Source organism: Symphalangus syndactylus, chromosome 4, assembly GCF_028878055.3.
Source record: "Symphalangus syndactylus isolate Jambi chromosome 4, NHGRI_mSymSyn1-v2.1_pri, whole genome shotgun sequence".
Taxonomy (NCBI): domain Eukaryota; kingdom Metazoa; phylum Chordata; class Mammalia; order Primates; family Hylobatidae; genus Symphalangus; species Symphalangus syndactylus.
Genome location: NC_072426.2, coordinates 65554257 through 65572477, shown reverse-complemented (window position 1 = coordinate 65572477; position 18221 = coordinate 65554257). Strand labels below are relative to the sequence as shown.

The following is an 18221-nucleotide window of genomic DNA, read 5'->3' as shown; positions in this document are numbered from 1 at the left end:
AAAACAGACAAAACTCCTTGCTTATGTGGAGGTTACATTCTACTGACCACCAACGAAATAAATGATAAACCTTAGACACCAATGAACATGAAGCAGAAAAAAAAATCTGGGAACAGAGATAGAAAGAAGAGCTGAAATTTTACCCAGGGTGAGCAGACAGGTCTTCACTGAGAAAGTCACTTTTGAATAAAGACCTGAAGGAAGTGAGAGAGCAGGCCATGTGTGCTGTCTGGAGGAGGAACGTTCTAGGCTGTGGGAAGAGCAGGTGCACTCACACACATACATTCTGCCCAAGGCAGGAGCATGCCTGGCAGTACTGAGGAGAGCTGGGGGGGCCAGCGTGCCTGCAGTGAAGGAAGGAAGGGGAGGGTGATTGAAATGATGTCAGAGGGGCAGAGGGTTGACCTGGCCAGGGCTTGTGGCGAGGGGAATCAAATCATTTATCCTCCACACCAGGATACTTCAGAAAGTGGACAGGGGAGCCATTGGTCATTGCAAGTATTGTACAAGGACAACAGGGATACCCTGGAGCTGTCCCAGTCCAGCTGAGAAGGGCATTCTCCCTACTTGTGTGTCATCTTAGGGACTCTCGCTTTGACCCTGAGTGTGATGGGAACCATGGGAAGTCTGAGCTGAGGTTGGACGTGAAAGGTCTCATGTTTTAACAGGGTCACTCTGGTCCCCTCCACTGAGAACAGGCTGAAGGTGGCAGGGACTGAGTGGGGAGACCTCTTGGGAGACCACTGTAGCAAGTCAGGTGAGAGCTGGAGGTGGCTTGGCCCAGTGGGTAGGTGTGAGGTCGAGAGCAATGGCTGGAGCCAGGAAACCTCTGAGTACAGATCTTACTGTTCTCTGGGTCTGGGTGTCCAAACGCAGGGTTGGGGAGACAGCAATCAAGATGAAACCAAGGCTTTTGGCCTGAGCGACTAGATGAATGAAGCTGTTGTTACCTGATATGGGGAAGACAGGACTTTATTTTTGGGCATGCTGCATTCAAGTTCATTAACAGACATCCATGGGGAGATACAAATCTCCACTCAGAAGTCACTTAACGTCTCTGAGTCTCCGCTTCCTTAACCATCGAACTGGGAAAACAACTGCCTTACCTGTTCCAAAGGCTGTCACCCTACAGAGACGTCAAAATGAGGGCAAATGAGAACAATGTGTAGGGAAGCATATTATAACCTGTAAACCATTGAGGATGTGTAAGCCTTCCTGATATCCCTTTAAATTCAGTCAGTCAACAAATATTTCTTGGGCCAGGCACAGCTCAAGATGCTGGGGATATGGTGATAAAAGCACAGGGCTTGCCCTCCTGGAACCTACATTTGGGGCATGGGAGACTGCGGGGGAGTGTTGCAACTTCAAGTGTCATGGCCAGGAAAGGCATCCCTGAGCTGGTGGCATTTGGCAAAGCCTTGAGTTTGGAGAAGAGCCAGTCAGTTAGACATTTGGTGGAAGAATGCACGAGGCAGCAGAAAGAGCAAAGGTGAATTCTCCAAGGTCAGAAAGTCCTGGACAAGGTCAATTACAGGAAGTGAGGGAACATGGAGTTGAGTTCTTGGCAGGCCACGGAAAAGGCTGAACGAACCCTTACTCTGTAGAGGAAACAGTCTCGGAAGGCCCCCATCCCTTGTTAAACAGGGGTACCCATTCTCTCACGTCCACTACCCACAGAAATCCAGCCTCACTTAGAATCCTGGAATTACATAAGCTTCTGGTTGGAAGGGATTTACATAAATCCCATAGCTCTTCCCATTCTGGGTCCGTGATCTTAACTGAAGCTATTAAAAAAAAAAAAAAAAAAAAGGCGGGCAGGTCCAACCAGGAGGTCCAAGCTCTGTTCCACCCAGGCCTGGTGTTCCCCGCATGCACAGTTTGTTTCCCAGGTTCTAGCAGTGCTCTGCCCAGCACAGCAAACATGCTTAGTGAAGGCTCCAGGCAGCCTTTAATCTATTTCACAATTCATTTTCTGTGTAGGCTGTTCTGGTTGGGACCAGGAAACAGCCCCAAGTCAGGAATAAGAACACAATCCGCCTCAGATCTGAAGGGCTGGCACAACTATATGGCTTCATGGTTTTATGTCAATGAAACATTTATTCATAGAAAACTTTCTAGTACACAAAGTGATTTAATAGCTATTTTCATTTAAATTGCACAGAACTTGTCCCTCTGCCAGGCACAGTGGCTCACACTTGTAATCCCCAAATTTTGGGAGGCTGAGGTGGGAGGCTTGCTCAAGCCCAGGAGTTCGAGGCTGCAGTGAGCTACGATTGCACCACTGTGTTCCAGCCTGGGTGACAGAGCAAGACAACATCTCTAAAATAATAATACATTAAAAAATAAAAATAGGCCATGCGCGGTGGCTCACACCTGTAATCCCAGCACTTTGGGGGGCTGAGGTGGGCAGATCCCCTGAAGTCAGGAGTTCGAAACCAGCCTGGCCAACACGGTGAAACCTTGTCTCTACTAAAAATACAAAAAAGTTAGCCGAGCGTGGTGGCGGGCTTCTGTAATCCCAGTTACTTGGGAGGCTGAGGTAGGAGAATTGCTTGAACCCAGGAGGCGGAGGTTGCAGTGAGCCGAGTTTGCGCCACTTCACTCCAGCCTGGGCAACAGAGAGAGACTGTCTCAAAAAATATATGTCTATATTTATATATATATACATACACATATATATATATATACACACACATATATATACACATATATACACATAAATACAATAAAAATAAAAATAAAAAATTGCACAGAACTCTTGAGTAGATTATCATCCCCTTATTAGGACAAAAGACACTGGAGGCTTAGCCAGGCAGGGCTTTTCTTAGGGAAACAGAGCAATTAGCCTGCAGGCTCTCTCGGATCCAGGGCTCTCTGTGGCACTGAGCTGCCTCCCTTAGTGACTCACAGCCAGGGTGAGGCACTTCACTTCCTGTTGGCTCTCTGCTGGGTGCCTGGAGCCACCACTCCCCAGGGCAAGCCTACACCTTGCTTTATGAAATCACCTATTTTGCATTTTCTTTCTCTTCCCTGAGGCTAATCTGGAACATTTGCGTTCTGGAAGTGACATCTCATTTTTTGCACAGGTACAAACAGGTAGGAATAGCAGTTGCTTCACGTTATGGGCCAGCTGAACACGGCCAGCTAATTTACCTTCAAATGAGAAATGGTGTCAGGAGAGATGGTCTCTTGAGTGGACCTCATGGTGACTGTGGAAATGAACTCCCCACTCCCGCCTGCTTTAGAGCTGTAAATCTTAGGGTGGACTCAAAAGAAATAAAACAATGACTCAGGGAAAAGCAAAAAAAGTTTGCTATATTTGGTCTCTCTAGTGCATTTTCTTTTTGTTTTGTCTTCTTAGTTATTTGTGCTTGCAAAGACAAAATGTGAGGGGAAGCACAGCGAGTCCTGAGCTGAGGCTCGACGTGACAGGTCTCACGTTTTAACGGGGTCACTCTGGCCTCCCCAATGAGAACAGGCGGAAGGTGGGCAGGGACTCAGTGGGGAGACCTTTTGGGAGACCACTGTAGCAAGTCAGGTGAGAGATAGGGGTGGCGTGGCCCAGCGGGTGGCTGTCAGGTCAAGAGCAATGGCTGGAGCCACTCTTAAGGCAGCAGGATAGCGAAATGTCATTTAACTAGAGTAGCTCCCGTCCTTGGACCTTTAGGAAGTCTCCTTGTTGTTTCTCCTGCTGTAAAGTCAGATATTAGGACACAGTATTCTCTAAGGTCTCTTTAGCTTTGAGGATGGACAAGGAGACAGAGGAAGTATTTACTGGTGACACAAGTTGGCCCCGCATGAGTATATACAGACTTTTTTTTTTTGTTTGAGCCAGGATCTTGCTGTGTTGCCCAGGCTGGAGTGCAGTAGTGCAATCATAGCTCACTGCAGCCTCCAACTCCTGGGCTCAAGCGATCCTTCCACCTTAGCCTCCTGAGCACCTAGGACTACAAGCATGTGCCACCACACCTAATTTTTTAAAAAGTCTTTTGTAGAGATGGGATCTCACTATGTTGCCCAGGCTGGTCTCGAACTCCTGGGCTCAAGTGACCCTCCTGCCTCAGCCTCCTAACATGCTGGAATTACAGGCATGAGCTACTGCACCCAGTTCAATACAGACTTTTTAAGATCTGCGATTTTTGAAAGTTAGAATTCATGCTTAGACCCAGCTGTATTTTTTGAATCACTTCATTCATGAAAAATGAAGTACAGAATTCAAATAAGGACAAGTGTAATCTCCATGGTTTCCGCCAGACAGAAGGACAAGTAAATCACAAGAGAGGCTAAACTGTGTGTCTGGTGTGTCAACAGAGTCTAGGATTATCAGCTCCTGGGCTATTTTGACGATCCATCTTTAGGTTGGGTGGGAACTCCACGATTCTGCATCAAGTTATTTTGTCATCTTTTCAGGAGGCTTACTCTGCACCTAAGCTATTCCTCTTCTCTTTGAAGAAGTTCTAGTTGGCAAAGGAAGGAGTTATCTGAATCTCACAGTATTTAGTTTTTTCTGGCTTAAGTTTCTGGTCTCAGACTTAGGGCTTCTGATTGACAGCACCTCGTGAATATTCAAAGGAGATACAGCAGCACATTTTAATTTGATCTAATTAGTGACAGACGATGCCTTTTTCTTTTGAGAGATTGGTTTGTTTAAAGTAGCACACAGACCTTGTGGCTGCTATTCCATTGGCATTTCTGAGAGAGTATCCCTGGTGTAAGAATAGAGCTAGCTGCATAAATTTGTTAGTTGGTCTAGTATGTTTATCAAATATCTGTTGCCTGAACTCAGGAGTCGAAGGAATAACTAGCAAATATGACTTAACCATGAAATTCCATTCCTGTGAATGAAATAACAATTCAGTTGGTCAGCACTTGATTTCTGAGACTGGCAAAACATCATGTCGAGATGTCATTTTTATAGGTACCATGATGGTAAAAGTATAGCAAATTTTGGATAGAGACTAGTTGGTCTTTCCCAAATGACATCTTTTCATTATGTACATGCCCTCAATTCTAGACCATCTCAATGTTCTCAAGAAGGCTCTCAGGCCCACATAACTTCGGGAAAATGTTCCCTTTTCTGAATTCATAGCAATTACTGTCTGTATCACTTCTTTGGAATTAATTATGTACAAGCAGACCCCAAATTATGGCAGGCTTGTCATTGAAAAGTTTACTTGTACTTTCATTGTTTAGAACTTGGAATAAATGGTGGTTGGATTTCCAGCTGGCCCATGGAAGCCTCTTTAACCTACAATGTATTATTAGTCCTGTCATTGTTCCTCGTTGCTTTCAAGGAAAACGTGTCCTGACTTCCAAGCTGGACTTTGGGAAGCTGGGAAGAGACCTTCCTCTGGAGCTCAAGCCTCTGGGGGTGGCACGTGACTTGGCATGTCCCCTTCTCTCCTCCCTGACTCAAAAGGAGACACTGTCACTCTCAGGAATGACAAGAAGAGCATCCCTGGACATCACCAAAGCCAAAAGAATTATCAAGTGTGAAATTCTGTGATTGTGGTTGTTTCTCAAAAATAGGTATTCAGTAGGCATTTGTAACTCAGAAGCTTCCTGTACTTAAACTGTGACAAAGCTTATATGTTTATATTAAGCTTTTAATATTTTATGACTGTCTTCATGGTTTATGTTCCTGGTGTATGGGAACCATATCTCAGTTTCTTTGTATGCAGCAAATCGTCCAGTCCACAGCTAAGCACATAAGAGCAGCTCAATAAACATTTATTGATCCATAATTACAGCTACATGAAAAAGCAATTCAGACAAGAGCTGAATCAGTCAGGCACTATTAGGCATCAAAACAGATGACCTAATGATTTAACGCATACCTGGCTTAGCTGTCTTTATCTTCAGTCTTATAGCTCAGATGCAGTTTTAAAAGGATGCCCTGAACCTATCTTGTCTTTTTGCCCCTAGACCTAAGCAGATGTGCAACCCTGGCTACTTTCCTGAAATGAACTTAAAAGCAGTTTTGATACTCTAAACATTCTAATTTGGATCTGTAAGCCCAGCTCATTCTATTCTGTGTTCACATTTAGTTTAATTCTCTCACCCTTGCTCGCCTTATGTGTTTTCTGATATTATATTCAGAAACGTCTCTCCCTGCTTCTTCAGGCAGTTCCTCATCCTCGCCAACTCTGTGTATTTACATTCCTATTTAGTAGCACTTAGTAGAGTGCTTTGCTCAAACTAGAAACTCTCGACCACTTAGTATATCCGAGGCTGGCATAACACACTGAACTGTAATGAGCTGTTGCATCCTATGGGATAAACACTATTATTATCTCTATGTCACAGTTGAGCAAATGGAAGCAGAGCAAGATTCGGTAATTTGTCAAAGGTCTCAGCTGCTGGCAAGTGTTAGAACTGGGATTTGAACCCAGGCACTCTGGCTTGGAAGTCCATTACAAGTTACTGCCTCTGAACAACTGGTTGATGAGCAGATTGATTGACCCGAAGGTAGTCACAGCAAGCTCTATCAATAATGAGTTGCTTTATCAAGAGGAAGAGGGCAGAATGGAGGTAATAACTCTCCTGGTCCTTGCCTTACGAATGTCACAATTTACACTGCTTGAATATGGGGTATTCTTTCATTTCTCTATTTTGTTAAAAGTAGAAAAAGTTCAAGTTTCCTTTAAAGCAATGTTTCTTAGCTGGGGCATTTTGCCCCCCCGGGCAGGGCATTACAATATTTAGAGATGTCTTTGATTATCCTGGCTAGGGCAGGATTGGTGGTTGCTATTTGCTACTGGCTTCCAGTGGGTAGAGGCCAGAGATGCTGCTAAACATCTGCCATGGTTTGGATATGGTTTGTCCCCACTAAAACTCATGTTGAAATGTGATCCCCCATGTGGCAGTGCTAGGAGGTGGGACAAAGTGGAAGGTGTTTGGGTTATGGGGGCAGATCCCTCATGAAGGGCCTCATACTGTTCTCAATGTAGTGAGTGATTTCTCGCTCTCACTTTTAAGAGATTGGATTCATTCTATCAGTAATGAATTTGTTCCCATGAGAGTGAGTTGTTATGAAACAAGACCCCCCCTTAGGTTTCTCCCTCTTTGCCTGGGTTCACTTCTCCCTTGACCTTCTCTGCCATGCTATGATGCAGCACAAAAGGCCTTGCCAGAAGCTAGGGCCATGCCCTAGAACTTCTTGGCCTCTAAAACCATGAGCTAAATAAACCTCTTCTCTTTACAAAGTACCCAGTCTCAGGTATTTTTTATAGCAACACAGAATGGAGTAAGACAACATCCTACAATGCACAGGACAGCCCCCTACACCAAATTATCAGGCCCAAACTGACAACAGTACAGAGGTTAGGAAACTCTGCTTTACTGAGATGCTAACTGTAACTACTTAGGATATCACTGATGTGGCTCATTTTTTACTATACCAGCAAGAAAGGAAAGCAAGTAATCCTTCTTTTCCCATCATTCAAACTGACTGTCCTCTAGGAGGATAAAGCATGGTTTAGGAAATCTTCAAAAGTCTTTCAGTTGCAGTGAACATTTTTCAATGACATAAATCTGAATTTAGACTTTCATTTGATCAACTGTTTAACCAAGGATCCATCTCATCCTTAAAAGTTACCAACATAGTAACACTGAATCCTCATAAAATGAGAAAGTGATGTGAAATGATTAACAACAGACACAAGATGCCAGTTGCCATGTGGGCTTCCTCCTGTACATAGAAGTTTCTGCTAAGTCTACCATGCCTCAAAAATCATAATAGGAACTCAAGTTGCTTGCTTTTCTGTAGATATAGGTGCTCGGAATGGGCAAAATTTTTCTTCCTAGTGTAACTCTATGCTAATTTGTTGAATGTAGCTGCTCTAGGTATAGAATAATGTAAAAATACAATCTCAGTCAAGTTTACTGGGTCCTGAAAAATGAATTTGGAGGAATCTGTTACATATTTCGAATGTAAGGTAGTCACTTTGCGATGCGCACTCTTGAATTTTGAGTGTTATTTCACTAAAGGTATTTTACATTATAGTATATGATCCAAACTACAAATAGAAAATAGCAAAACATAAATGTCCCAGAATTTTACAATTCTTAAGGGCTGTTTTATGTGCCACGAACAGAAATAATGATGCTGTTTAATGAAGTAATTTTACAGCCTAGAGAAGACAGAGCCTCAGGAACTAAGCCATTTGTCACACATGGTCTCCTTGGGCAGTCTCTCTTAGTCACTAGGACTATTCTCTACTTGGAGTCCTAGCTGAATGGAAGTCACTCGGATAAAACCACTTCATCACTCAAGATTGCTTTCTTTTCTAGAAGCTCAGACACTAGAATGGCTGTTCTGAAAGTCAAAGCAGCTATGATCTGTCACTGTACCCCAAAGTCCCTGTTATTCCTGGGAGGAGACCCCTACCATCACATGAATGTTATACCACAGACACTGTGTTCTCCAGATATTCTAGATGCAATTTATTATTACTAGATGCTCACTGAAGCATCTTTAGAAAGAAAGAGATGCCAAATTCATTAGCACAAGGTATGTGACTAAATATGACTCAAGACTCAATTACTTAGTCTTGAGCGAGCTATTTTCAAGTCAACAGAGCTGTTACCAAATCATATTCCTTCAAAAAAGCTACCACTGGATGTCTTCAAAGTATGCATGTGGAAGGAAGAATTTTTCCCTCTGATTTCTAACATCCCACAGTTATTTCGGCTATTATATTGAAGTGCTCTTCAGAACAGCATAAGAACCCAGCAGTGCCAACAGAAAGCACAGCCACCGATTTCTCAGCCTCCCTCCTGTGTTTTTGCAGCTTCACATCTTCGATGTAAAATGTCACTTGAGAGTCTCATAAGAAAAACACTCTCATATTTATTTGCTTTTTAATATTATTAAATTGCAACAGAAATTGGATTGGTTCTTTATAGGACCCTGTGCTCATGAAGTTAAGCTTTAAGGGGCTGAAAATTCTTTAACAATACTTACACAGATTAAGTATTTCTAAATGACATCATGATATAGATGAGACAATGGACTATAATTTTGTGCTTCAGTAATTGTTTCTGACGTTCCTGTTTTTAACATTTTTCTTTGACATAGGACTCAGATGCATTAAAAGAAATGACGTCTACCAAGAATGTTGTCCTCTTTCTTCCCTTATTTCTGCATAATTGTGCTAATGTACTAGCTAGGGCAGTTATATTTAAAATGGCATGTGTATATTTAGCAGCATAATTATGCAAATTCTACTGTGTTTATGATTGTAAATATCCTTTAGGAGCAGTTACTTAGCATCTAGTCCTGAAACAATTTTTGAAGAATTCTGGTTGAAATGTTCAGAATTCACTCCTGAATTAACTTCTCTGTTGTGTGGAGGTGGGGCTTATAGTTCTCATTTGCAAGGCAGAATAGTGCACAGTGGTAAACAGTTTGGAATATGTAGAATTCTTTAATAGTCCTGGACATTTTATGCCACCTACTGGCTTTGTGGCCTAGGGCAAGTTACTTAACCTCTCTGAGCCTCAGTTTCTGCATCTGTAAAATGGAGATGATGATAGTACATATCTCACTGGGTTCTCATGATGATTACATCGTATAATGTATAGAACCCACTTCACATGGTGCTTGGCTCATAAAAGGCTCTCAATAAATGATAGGTGCCATTCACCTCCTTCCTATACATTCCCCAAGAATGCTACATGTCAGCCTACTTACCAAGATATCTAAAAGAATTCAGGGCCAGATTCTGAGCTGTCCTTGGAGGAGGACGTATGGCATGAGCTCCATCCTTGTCACTTTGTCCCATGTAAGAAACAATGGGGGAAGCATGTAGGAGTGCTGAGGGCAAAAGTTGCAGACTCAAGTTCGTTTGACCAGAGAATTATTCTTCACCTTTGACATGTGACTGAGAGGAGTTAGCACAGAGTGTTTAGATCTTTCAGCAATAGTGACTCTAAATGTAGAGAGAGAGAGTGTGTGTGTGTATGTGTCTGTGTGGGAGTGTGTGAAGGTGTGTCTGTCTCGTGTGTGTCATGTGTGTCTGTGTCTTTGTGTGTCCATGTGGTATGTGTGTGTCTCTGTGTGTCTGTGTGTCTATGTGCAGGTCTCTAGGAAAAGAGAATCTAACCAGCCCACATATACCCAAGCATTCCAATCCCACCCTCTGGAGATAAGCTGATTACAGGTGGGGAGTCACCTTGGCAAGATGTATGAGATAAAATTCTTCCTGTGCTATTTTACATTATGGGGAACGAAAAATGTGAACATGTAAAATTACATTCATAATTACAATCATATGTCAGAATACAGTAGTGATAATGACAGTGTATTTTAGGTGAATATTCATCTGTTTGGTCAGTTTTTCTTATATTTGTTAATCTGGAAATAGAATAATTTGGATTTTCTAAAAAGGTTTTCTAACATGTAAAACTGAAGTCCATAGAATTTTCTGAAATTTTACAAAATGGAAGTCTCTAGGGTTGGCAGATCTTTTTTAAAAAAGGAGTGGAGGCCCTCAAAGAATACCCATAGTACCAAAAGCTAAAATCTTTCAAGATTTTGATCCCATACAGAGATGACTCCACAGGTCAGCAGAGGGTTTGTTTTATTCTCTCCATAACTAAATCTCTTGAAAAGTGAGGCTCAAGGATGTACATTAAGTTGTGTGTGTGTGGTAATTACACGGATGACACTGAGCTAGGTTCTGGAAAGAAGGCAGACACCATCTTTGGTTGGCCAAAAATTTTGATAATTTCAGCACTATTCCCAAAAGAATATTACATCTAAACTAATCTGTTTTCATGCAAATTCAGGTTTTTATCATCCAAGAACCGGGGTGGAAACAGTTCAATATGATCATGGCAAAATCAAGCTCCTGATGCTCTTTTATCTAGGACAGGTCAGTGTGGGAGGCAGGGGGATGACGGGGAGGATGGATTCTGGCTCTCAACATTATATGCAGGAGACAAATTATCTTTATTGTTTCCTGGACTAAATTCTTGCTCCTGTAAGTTCCATCCCCTCAGTGACATACCATTTCCCAACCAGCACCTCACAGCCCGCCAAAGGGGACAGGTGTGTTATCCTTTCTGTGAAGTATGCAACACAGGCTTCCAAGACTTATGGCACATCTTGGCAGATTCCTCTCCAGATGTCACATTGGTCTGTTCCCATGAACCACTATGAGTGTTTATTCTATACCCCTTAGCTCTCTGCAGTGATGGGAAGAGTCCCTTTCTCTGACGCTTAGAATTTCACTTCATGAAGACTTTGGAAAGGAGAGAATGAATACTATTTTACAATCCTTATTTTTTCTTAGTCCTGCATCATCAAGCCATTCACTGTTGTTATTCTAGCTACATGAGAGAGTTAGAACTTTTGTTTCATTAATGATCCCAAAACTTTCATGTTCTTTCTCTTTCCATCTCCTGAAATCTTTCTGCTATGATATTCCCTGTAACTGAACAAGTAAGAAGGGATTGCCCTTTCATAATAAAACTGTGCCAAAGAGGACTTCAGGGATTTCTGACTTGTGTGTGAAAATAGTAAGGTAGACAGGTCACATTCCATTAACAATTTTGGCCTTCTTTTTATATGGTATATAATAGTAAGTGATATTAACATTTTTTAGTGAGAAGCAGTGATTCTAATAAGGTATTGAATAACTGAATATCTAGACACCTTATTTTTCTTTTTTCTTTTTTTCTTTTTGAGATGAAGTCTCGCTCTTGTCCCCCAGGCTGGTGTGTGATGGTGCGATCTTGGCTCACTGCAACCTCCACCTCCCAGGTTCGGGCGATTCTCCTGCCTCAGCCTCCTGAGTAGCTGAGATTACAGGCACCTGCCACCACACCCGACTAATTTTTGTATTTTTAATACAGATGGGGTTTCACCATGTTGGCCAGGCTTGTCTAGAACTCCTGAGCTCAGGTGATCCACCTGCCTCAGCCTCCCAAAGTGCTGGGATTACAGGCGTGAGCCACCACACTTGGCCTGGACATCTTATTTTTCATACCCCTTGATTCATATATAACAATAGGTGGCAGCAAGCTTAAACCTCCTTTGGACTCAATTTCTTTGGCTAGATTTTTATGATTATTATGTTGACTTGTTTCAACCAATTCAGGCTAGAGAAATTCCCTTTATCAAAATTAGCTTTTCTATTACTATATGAACTTTGGAAGGTTTTGAAGATAGAGTAGGAAGCTTCTGAATTGGTAAATTATAAAATATGTCTATTTAAAAAGAAATTCAAGTCCCCAGAGAGTCTTTCCCTGGAAAAATTTTGCTGATTTCAGCACCACTCCTAGATAAATATTAAATCTAAGCCATTCTATTTTCATCCAAATTCAGATTTTTATCCTCCTAGAAAACAGACACATTATTTCCACTTCCCACAACCAGATGAGAAAACAAAATTGTATTCCACAAGGAAAAACACGAACTGCCATTTCCAACAGTTAAAACTGAAACCACTCCTTATTTTCAACAGTGGCAGATCAATTATTATGACCTTTTGATCTTTTCATCTGGCTTCTGCTAATGACAATTTTCTTCCAAATTATTCAGATTTATAGAAGTGATAATGCTGTTAGATCCATGCTCCAGAGGCACAAGGGACTGATTACTATTGTTGCTGCACCTGTCTTCTTGAACATGGCTTAATGGCTGTAACCCCTGCCAATTTAGAAACTATTTGCAGACAATGGTGGCTTTGATACCACTCTGTGACTCCTGCAGCATCCACAGGGCATGCTGCAGAGGTGGGTGCTCAGACATTTATTCTGTTGGTTTGGCCCCTGTAGAGCAGCCCACAGTGACACAAGGGCCCAGGTACCACCCTCGGTCACCCGCACTGCACCTTACCTGGTCTCTCTGTCTTTGGGTATTGTCGCCGTGCTGTAAGCAAAAACTTGCTTTTCCATTAAAGGAGGGCCAAGGTCCACAAGGCTGGATAATCCTGCAGCACTCCGTGGCTTTTCTATATACACCAAGGTGCCTGGCTCCTTTTTAAAGGCCTGGCGGCTCGGCGAGGCCCGGTCTGGCTGCATGGTGTGAGGGGGCCCGTGGGCATTATAGTGAGCGTGCATGTCTATCATCCTCAGGTCACTGACTCTGTGAGGAGAGGCAGGGGGTGTTTTGGAGCCCAGTGTAGGCAAATGGCTATCTGGATATTTCCTTGATTTCTGTCTGTACAGTGATTGTTCCATATGCATTTCCGCTTGCATTGAGGGGTTACAATAAGCACTCGCTGACCGGATGGCAGTGCGGTGATATGCAATGATGTGGTCAGGGACATCCAGTGGGTGTCCACCATGGGACGAGGCTATGCTCATCCGTCCCTCGTGATAAAGGTAAGGATCAGCATAGAAACCCTCATTTCTGTACATTGCGATGTTTTTGCCACTCATGTCTTCATCCGGCTTGACATCTCTTCTTTCTAAAATGGCGCTTGGGCTTGGAGAGATGGGTCTGGAGACTGGCAGGCTGGAGATTCTGTCCCTGGGGATGGTGGCATTGCCAGGAACAACCATGGAGCGGGTGCCCCCATAAGGAATTCTGGACGGGGAGGGGGGCATGGAATGGGGCACCGGAGTAGACGGTGGGGAATTTGGAATCGCATGGGGTGGATGAGCAGTAGATCCGGGGCGAGAGGCCCCAGGGCCATCTCCTCTTGCATAAACAAGTTCTCTCTGCATCTGAAAAGAAAACAAGGGATTAGAAAGTTGACTCTGATATTTGTGTTTCAAGAGAAGTCTCAGGGTGTAACCGTGTGGCTTCCCCTGCAAGATGTACACACCCTCATCCTGGAATCTGTGAATATGTTTCCTTACATGGCAAAAGAGACTTTGCAGATGGGGTGAAGTTAAGGATGGTGAGATGGGAGATCTTTATCCTGGTGGACTCAAGGCAATCACAAGGGTCTTTATACTTGGAGGAAGGAGGCAAGGGAAATCAGCTCCAGGGGAGATCTATGATGATGGAAGTAGAGTTAGAAGAGTTTGGAAGGTGCTATGAGAAGGGGCCATGAGCCAAGAAATGTGGGCAGCTGCTAGAAGCTGGAAAAGGTGAGGAAATGGATCCCGCGCTGGAGTCTCCAGAGGGAGGGTGACCCTGACGACGCATTGATACTGACGTGCAAAATCCACCTGGGACTTCTGATCTCCATAAAAGTAAATACACCTATGGTGTTTAAAAAAATTATGGCGTTTTAAACCACTAAATTTATGGTAACTTGTTACAGCAACCACAAGAAATGAATACACCTGATGGAGAGTGCAATTTTGTGGGATTTCAGGAAAAAATCGTGTGGTGGCTTAAATTTTAATGTCACAGCTTCTTAAAGACGCTGCTTAATAAATGCAGGTCTAGTGTATCAATAGCGCTAACGTTGAGTCTTCTAAAACTTGTCCTGAGCACATTTTTCTACTGTTAGCCTTGGGAAATAGTAACCATGTTTCCCATCTTTCAAAGTGGATACAATCTAGGGAGATGAGCAGGGGGAAAGGAGATGCATGGGGGAAATCCTGGAAGGGAAGTTTCATTTGTTCACCAACTCTTCATTTGAGCCTATGAGAAATCAGCATGGAAAGGCTGGAAGGAAATAATTAAGCAATAAAAGTACAATGGCAGTGGACCCTTGAAGAACACAGCTTTGAACTGTGTGGGTTGACTTATACAGAGATCTCCTTCCTCCCCTGCCACTCCTGAGAGAGCAACGCCAAGCCCTTCTCTTCCTCCTTCTCACCTATTTAACATGAAGTTGACGAGGATGAAGACTTTTATGATGATCCACTTCCACTTAATAAATAGGAAACAGATTTTTTTCTTCCTTATGGTTTACTTAGGAACACTTGCTTTTCTCTAGCTTACTTTATTATGTGAATACAGTATATAATATATATAACATTCAAACTATGCGTTAATCGACTATTCATGTCATCTGTAAGTGTTCTGGTCAACAGCAGGCTGTGAGTAGTTAAGTTTGCAGGGAGGTAAAAGTTCTACACAGATTCTTTTTTTTTTTTTTTTGAGATGGAGTCTCACTCTGTCTCCCAGGCTGGAGTGCAGTGGCGCGATTTCAGCCCACTCGCTGCAATCTCCGCCTCCTGGGTTCAAGTGATTCTCCTACCTCAGCCTCCCAAATAGCTGGGATTACAGGCATGTACCACCATGCCCAGCTAATTTTTGTATTTTTAGTAGAGACGGGGTTTCTCCATGTTGGCCCGGCTAGTCTCGAACTCCTGACCTCAGGTGATCTGCCTGCCTCGGCCTCCCACAGTGCTGGGATTATAGGCATGAGCCACTGCGCCTGGCCTCTACACAGATTATTTTTTTTTTACTGTGTGTGGGGGAGTTAGCATCCCTAACTCCCACCTTGTTCAATGGTCAACTGTAATTTGCAACTATGCTACTGTGTTTAGCAAGGGAGTAGAATAAAAAATACAAACTAATTCAGGATATGATGATTTCATATATTTTTGCTTTGGTCAAGGTGCAATGGGGAAATGACCACTGAGATTCTCCAAATAACTGAGGGGAGGAGAAACAGGCTCCATCCATTCTTCAAGTTCTATTGGTGAGGTCACAGGAGCCCACAGTTCCTATCCTGACTTCCAGTAGATGTGACAGAAAAGAAGGGTATAAACGGTTGGAGGGTGGATGAGGTAGGGACCTGAGGAAAGAGGTGAGGGCTTGAGTGGCAAGAACCAAGATGAGTAGCCAAGAGACCCCATGATGTGAGTGATGTGGAAGACAGTAGGGATAGTAGAGGCACCAGGAGAAGGTTGAAAATGAAACAGAACCTAATGCACAGGATACAAACTAACTGCTTCTTTATCGCAAAAATTCACTGCATGTATTAAAGAGTATTTACCAAGCACTTGATAAGTGCCTGGCGTTATTCTAGGATACAGTTCTAAATAAGCCCCCAAGTTCCATGGAAACTCCCAAGCGCCATGGAGAGGGCACCTTCTTTCTTAAACTTCGTAGATGAGAATGCAGGAACAACCAGTGGGACTCCCACGGCTTCCTTATCTTGTTCCTGGAAGGATCCAGCAGTGTAGAATACCTGCCCTGTGACTTTTACATAGACAGGTGGATTTCATAATGAAAGTGACCAATGAGAAGTGCAAATAAGGTGCGAATATGTAGCAACAAAATGGAGCCCTTTTTGAATACATGACCTGGGCACCGCGGAATTGGCCTCTTGGCTCCTACAGGGGCTATTTCTGGGCCCCCTGGAGTATGCAGGCTCCTCCCTCACAATTACAATTTTATCTCCACTTCCTCCCTACTCCCCTCCCAAGACTCACACACAGAGCTCCCACTATGATAGGCTAATCCGTTCTCCCTTCTCTAAACCTAACTTGTGACATCCTGATGCCGTCCTCACCCCAGGGTGTCTTGGGGATCCATATGAAGGTTCGAGGTCAGGCTCCAGGTGCGTCTGCTCTGCATGGCCCCCACCCTGATGCTCCAGTCCATGAGGTCCTCCCTGCTCCTTGGACACCCTCATGACTCAGGTGCTCAGTGCTTTAGACCAGAAGGGACAGTCCCAAGGTCATTGCGTGATAATACACCTGATTGATGCTCATTCCAGGGAGGCTGGGCAACCGCATGACACAGATTTTGCAGGAGAGTGACACGGATCTTCTATAAATACCTCTCTCACTCTTCCTTCACAATTCAGGGCTCAATAAAAAGCAAAGTATGGCTCAGCAGGAAGCAACACAGGGCTTCACAGGTCATAAAATACAGGAGGGACTGGCTCAGCGAGCAGCGGATATGTGGGCAAATTCCCCACATAATCAGATTACACAATGCAATAACCAACCAAAACAAACATCCAGATAAATTCATCACATCGACTCAAATATGCCACTGTTTATAAAGCATTACACAGTGTCCAAGGCAAATCACATACAACAAATAGTAGGTACTGTTGTCATTACTGTTATTAATTCCAGAAAAATATTTAAAATATGTAGAACTGCCTGGGCACAGTGGCTCAGGCCTGTAATCCCAGCACTTTGGGAGGTCGAGGCAGGTGGATCACTTGAGGTCAGGAGTTCGAGACCAGCCTGGCCAACGTGGCAAAACCCCCTCTCTACTAAAAATACAAAAATTAGCTGGGAGTGGTGGCGTGCACCTGTAGTCCTAGCTACTCGGGAGGCTGAGACAGGAGAATTGCTTGAACCCAGGAGGCGGAGGTTGCAGTGAGCCGAGATAACACCACTGCACTCCAGCCTGGGTGACAAAGTGAGACTCTGTCTCAATCAATCAATCAATATAATATCTAGAGCCCTCTTGGTACGAACAACAGTCCTAACTAGTTCAGTCACTATTCCCTGTTCTCTTTTCCTTCCTTAGCCACCTTCAGAATACATCTTCATCTGGGGGACTATGACCCCAATTAACCAGTAGAAGCTTTCCTCTTTTTGGCAGGAGTGTAAAAAGGGACATTAAGATTCTAGGGGCTGGGTGCAGTGGCTCACGCCTATAATCCCAACAGTTTGGGAGGCTGAGGTGGGCAGATCACTTGAGGCCAGGAGTTTGAGACCAGCTTGGGAAACATGGCGAAACCCTGACTCTATAAAAAATACAAAAATTAGCCAGGCATGGTGCATGCGCCTGTAATCCAGCTACTCAGGATGCTGAGGCACAAGAATTGCTTGAGCCTGGGAGGCGGAGGTTGCGATGAGCCAAGAAAGCACCACTGTACTTGCAACCTGGGCGACGCAGCAAGACTCTCTGTCTCAAATAAAATAAAATAAAATAAAGTAAAGTAAAATAAAATAAAATAAAATATTCTAGGGAGTATAGAACTGTCCAAAAGGATAAAGAATATTAGTAAAGAGAAAATGTAAAATTTATTTAAATTCATAAAAAGTTGAGTACATTTCTTTGAAAACAGCAAAGGTATTTACATAGGCATTTTAAAAACATGCTTGGTGACATGCAAAAAATGGTTAGGAGATATATTAATAACCTTCAAAATGAAACATTGAAAGATCTAATTAGAATATCTCATTAGATTTTCTAATGGTATGTGTAGATGAGATTAGAAAGAAATATAACAATTAACTAAAAGTAATTCTGATACATTGTATTGGGCATTCATGTGGGAAATGCCAGTGATAGTTGAAATATTTTACAGCTAATATCCAGTATGGCATGGACACCAACCAACCAGAATGGGACCTCAGCCAAAGAGGATGGATGCTTGCCACGAACAGTCAGC

At 43.2% G+C, this 18221-nt stretch overlaps 1 protein-coding gene across 26 annotated transcripts in view; it reads right to left on the bottom strand.

Annotated features, from left to right (window-relative positions):
- The window catches only part of KIAA1217 (KIAA1217 ortholog), an 888358-nt gene that overhangs the window by 62002 nt on the left and 808135 nt on the right, over positions 1 to 18221 (bottom strand). For all 26 annotated transcript variants that reach the window (XM_055274883.2, XM_063637259.1, XM_055274879.2 and 23 more), the window contains one exon: positions 12845 to 13677. In XM_055274883.2, coding sequence (XP_055130858.1) covers positions 12845 to 13677 — 833 coding nt within the window. The remainder of the gene's footprint in view (positions 1 to 12844; positions 13678 to 18221) is intronic.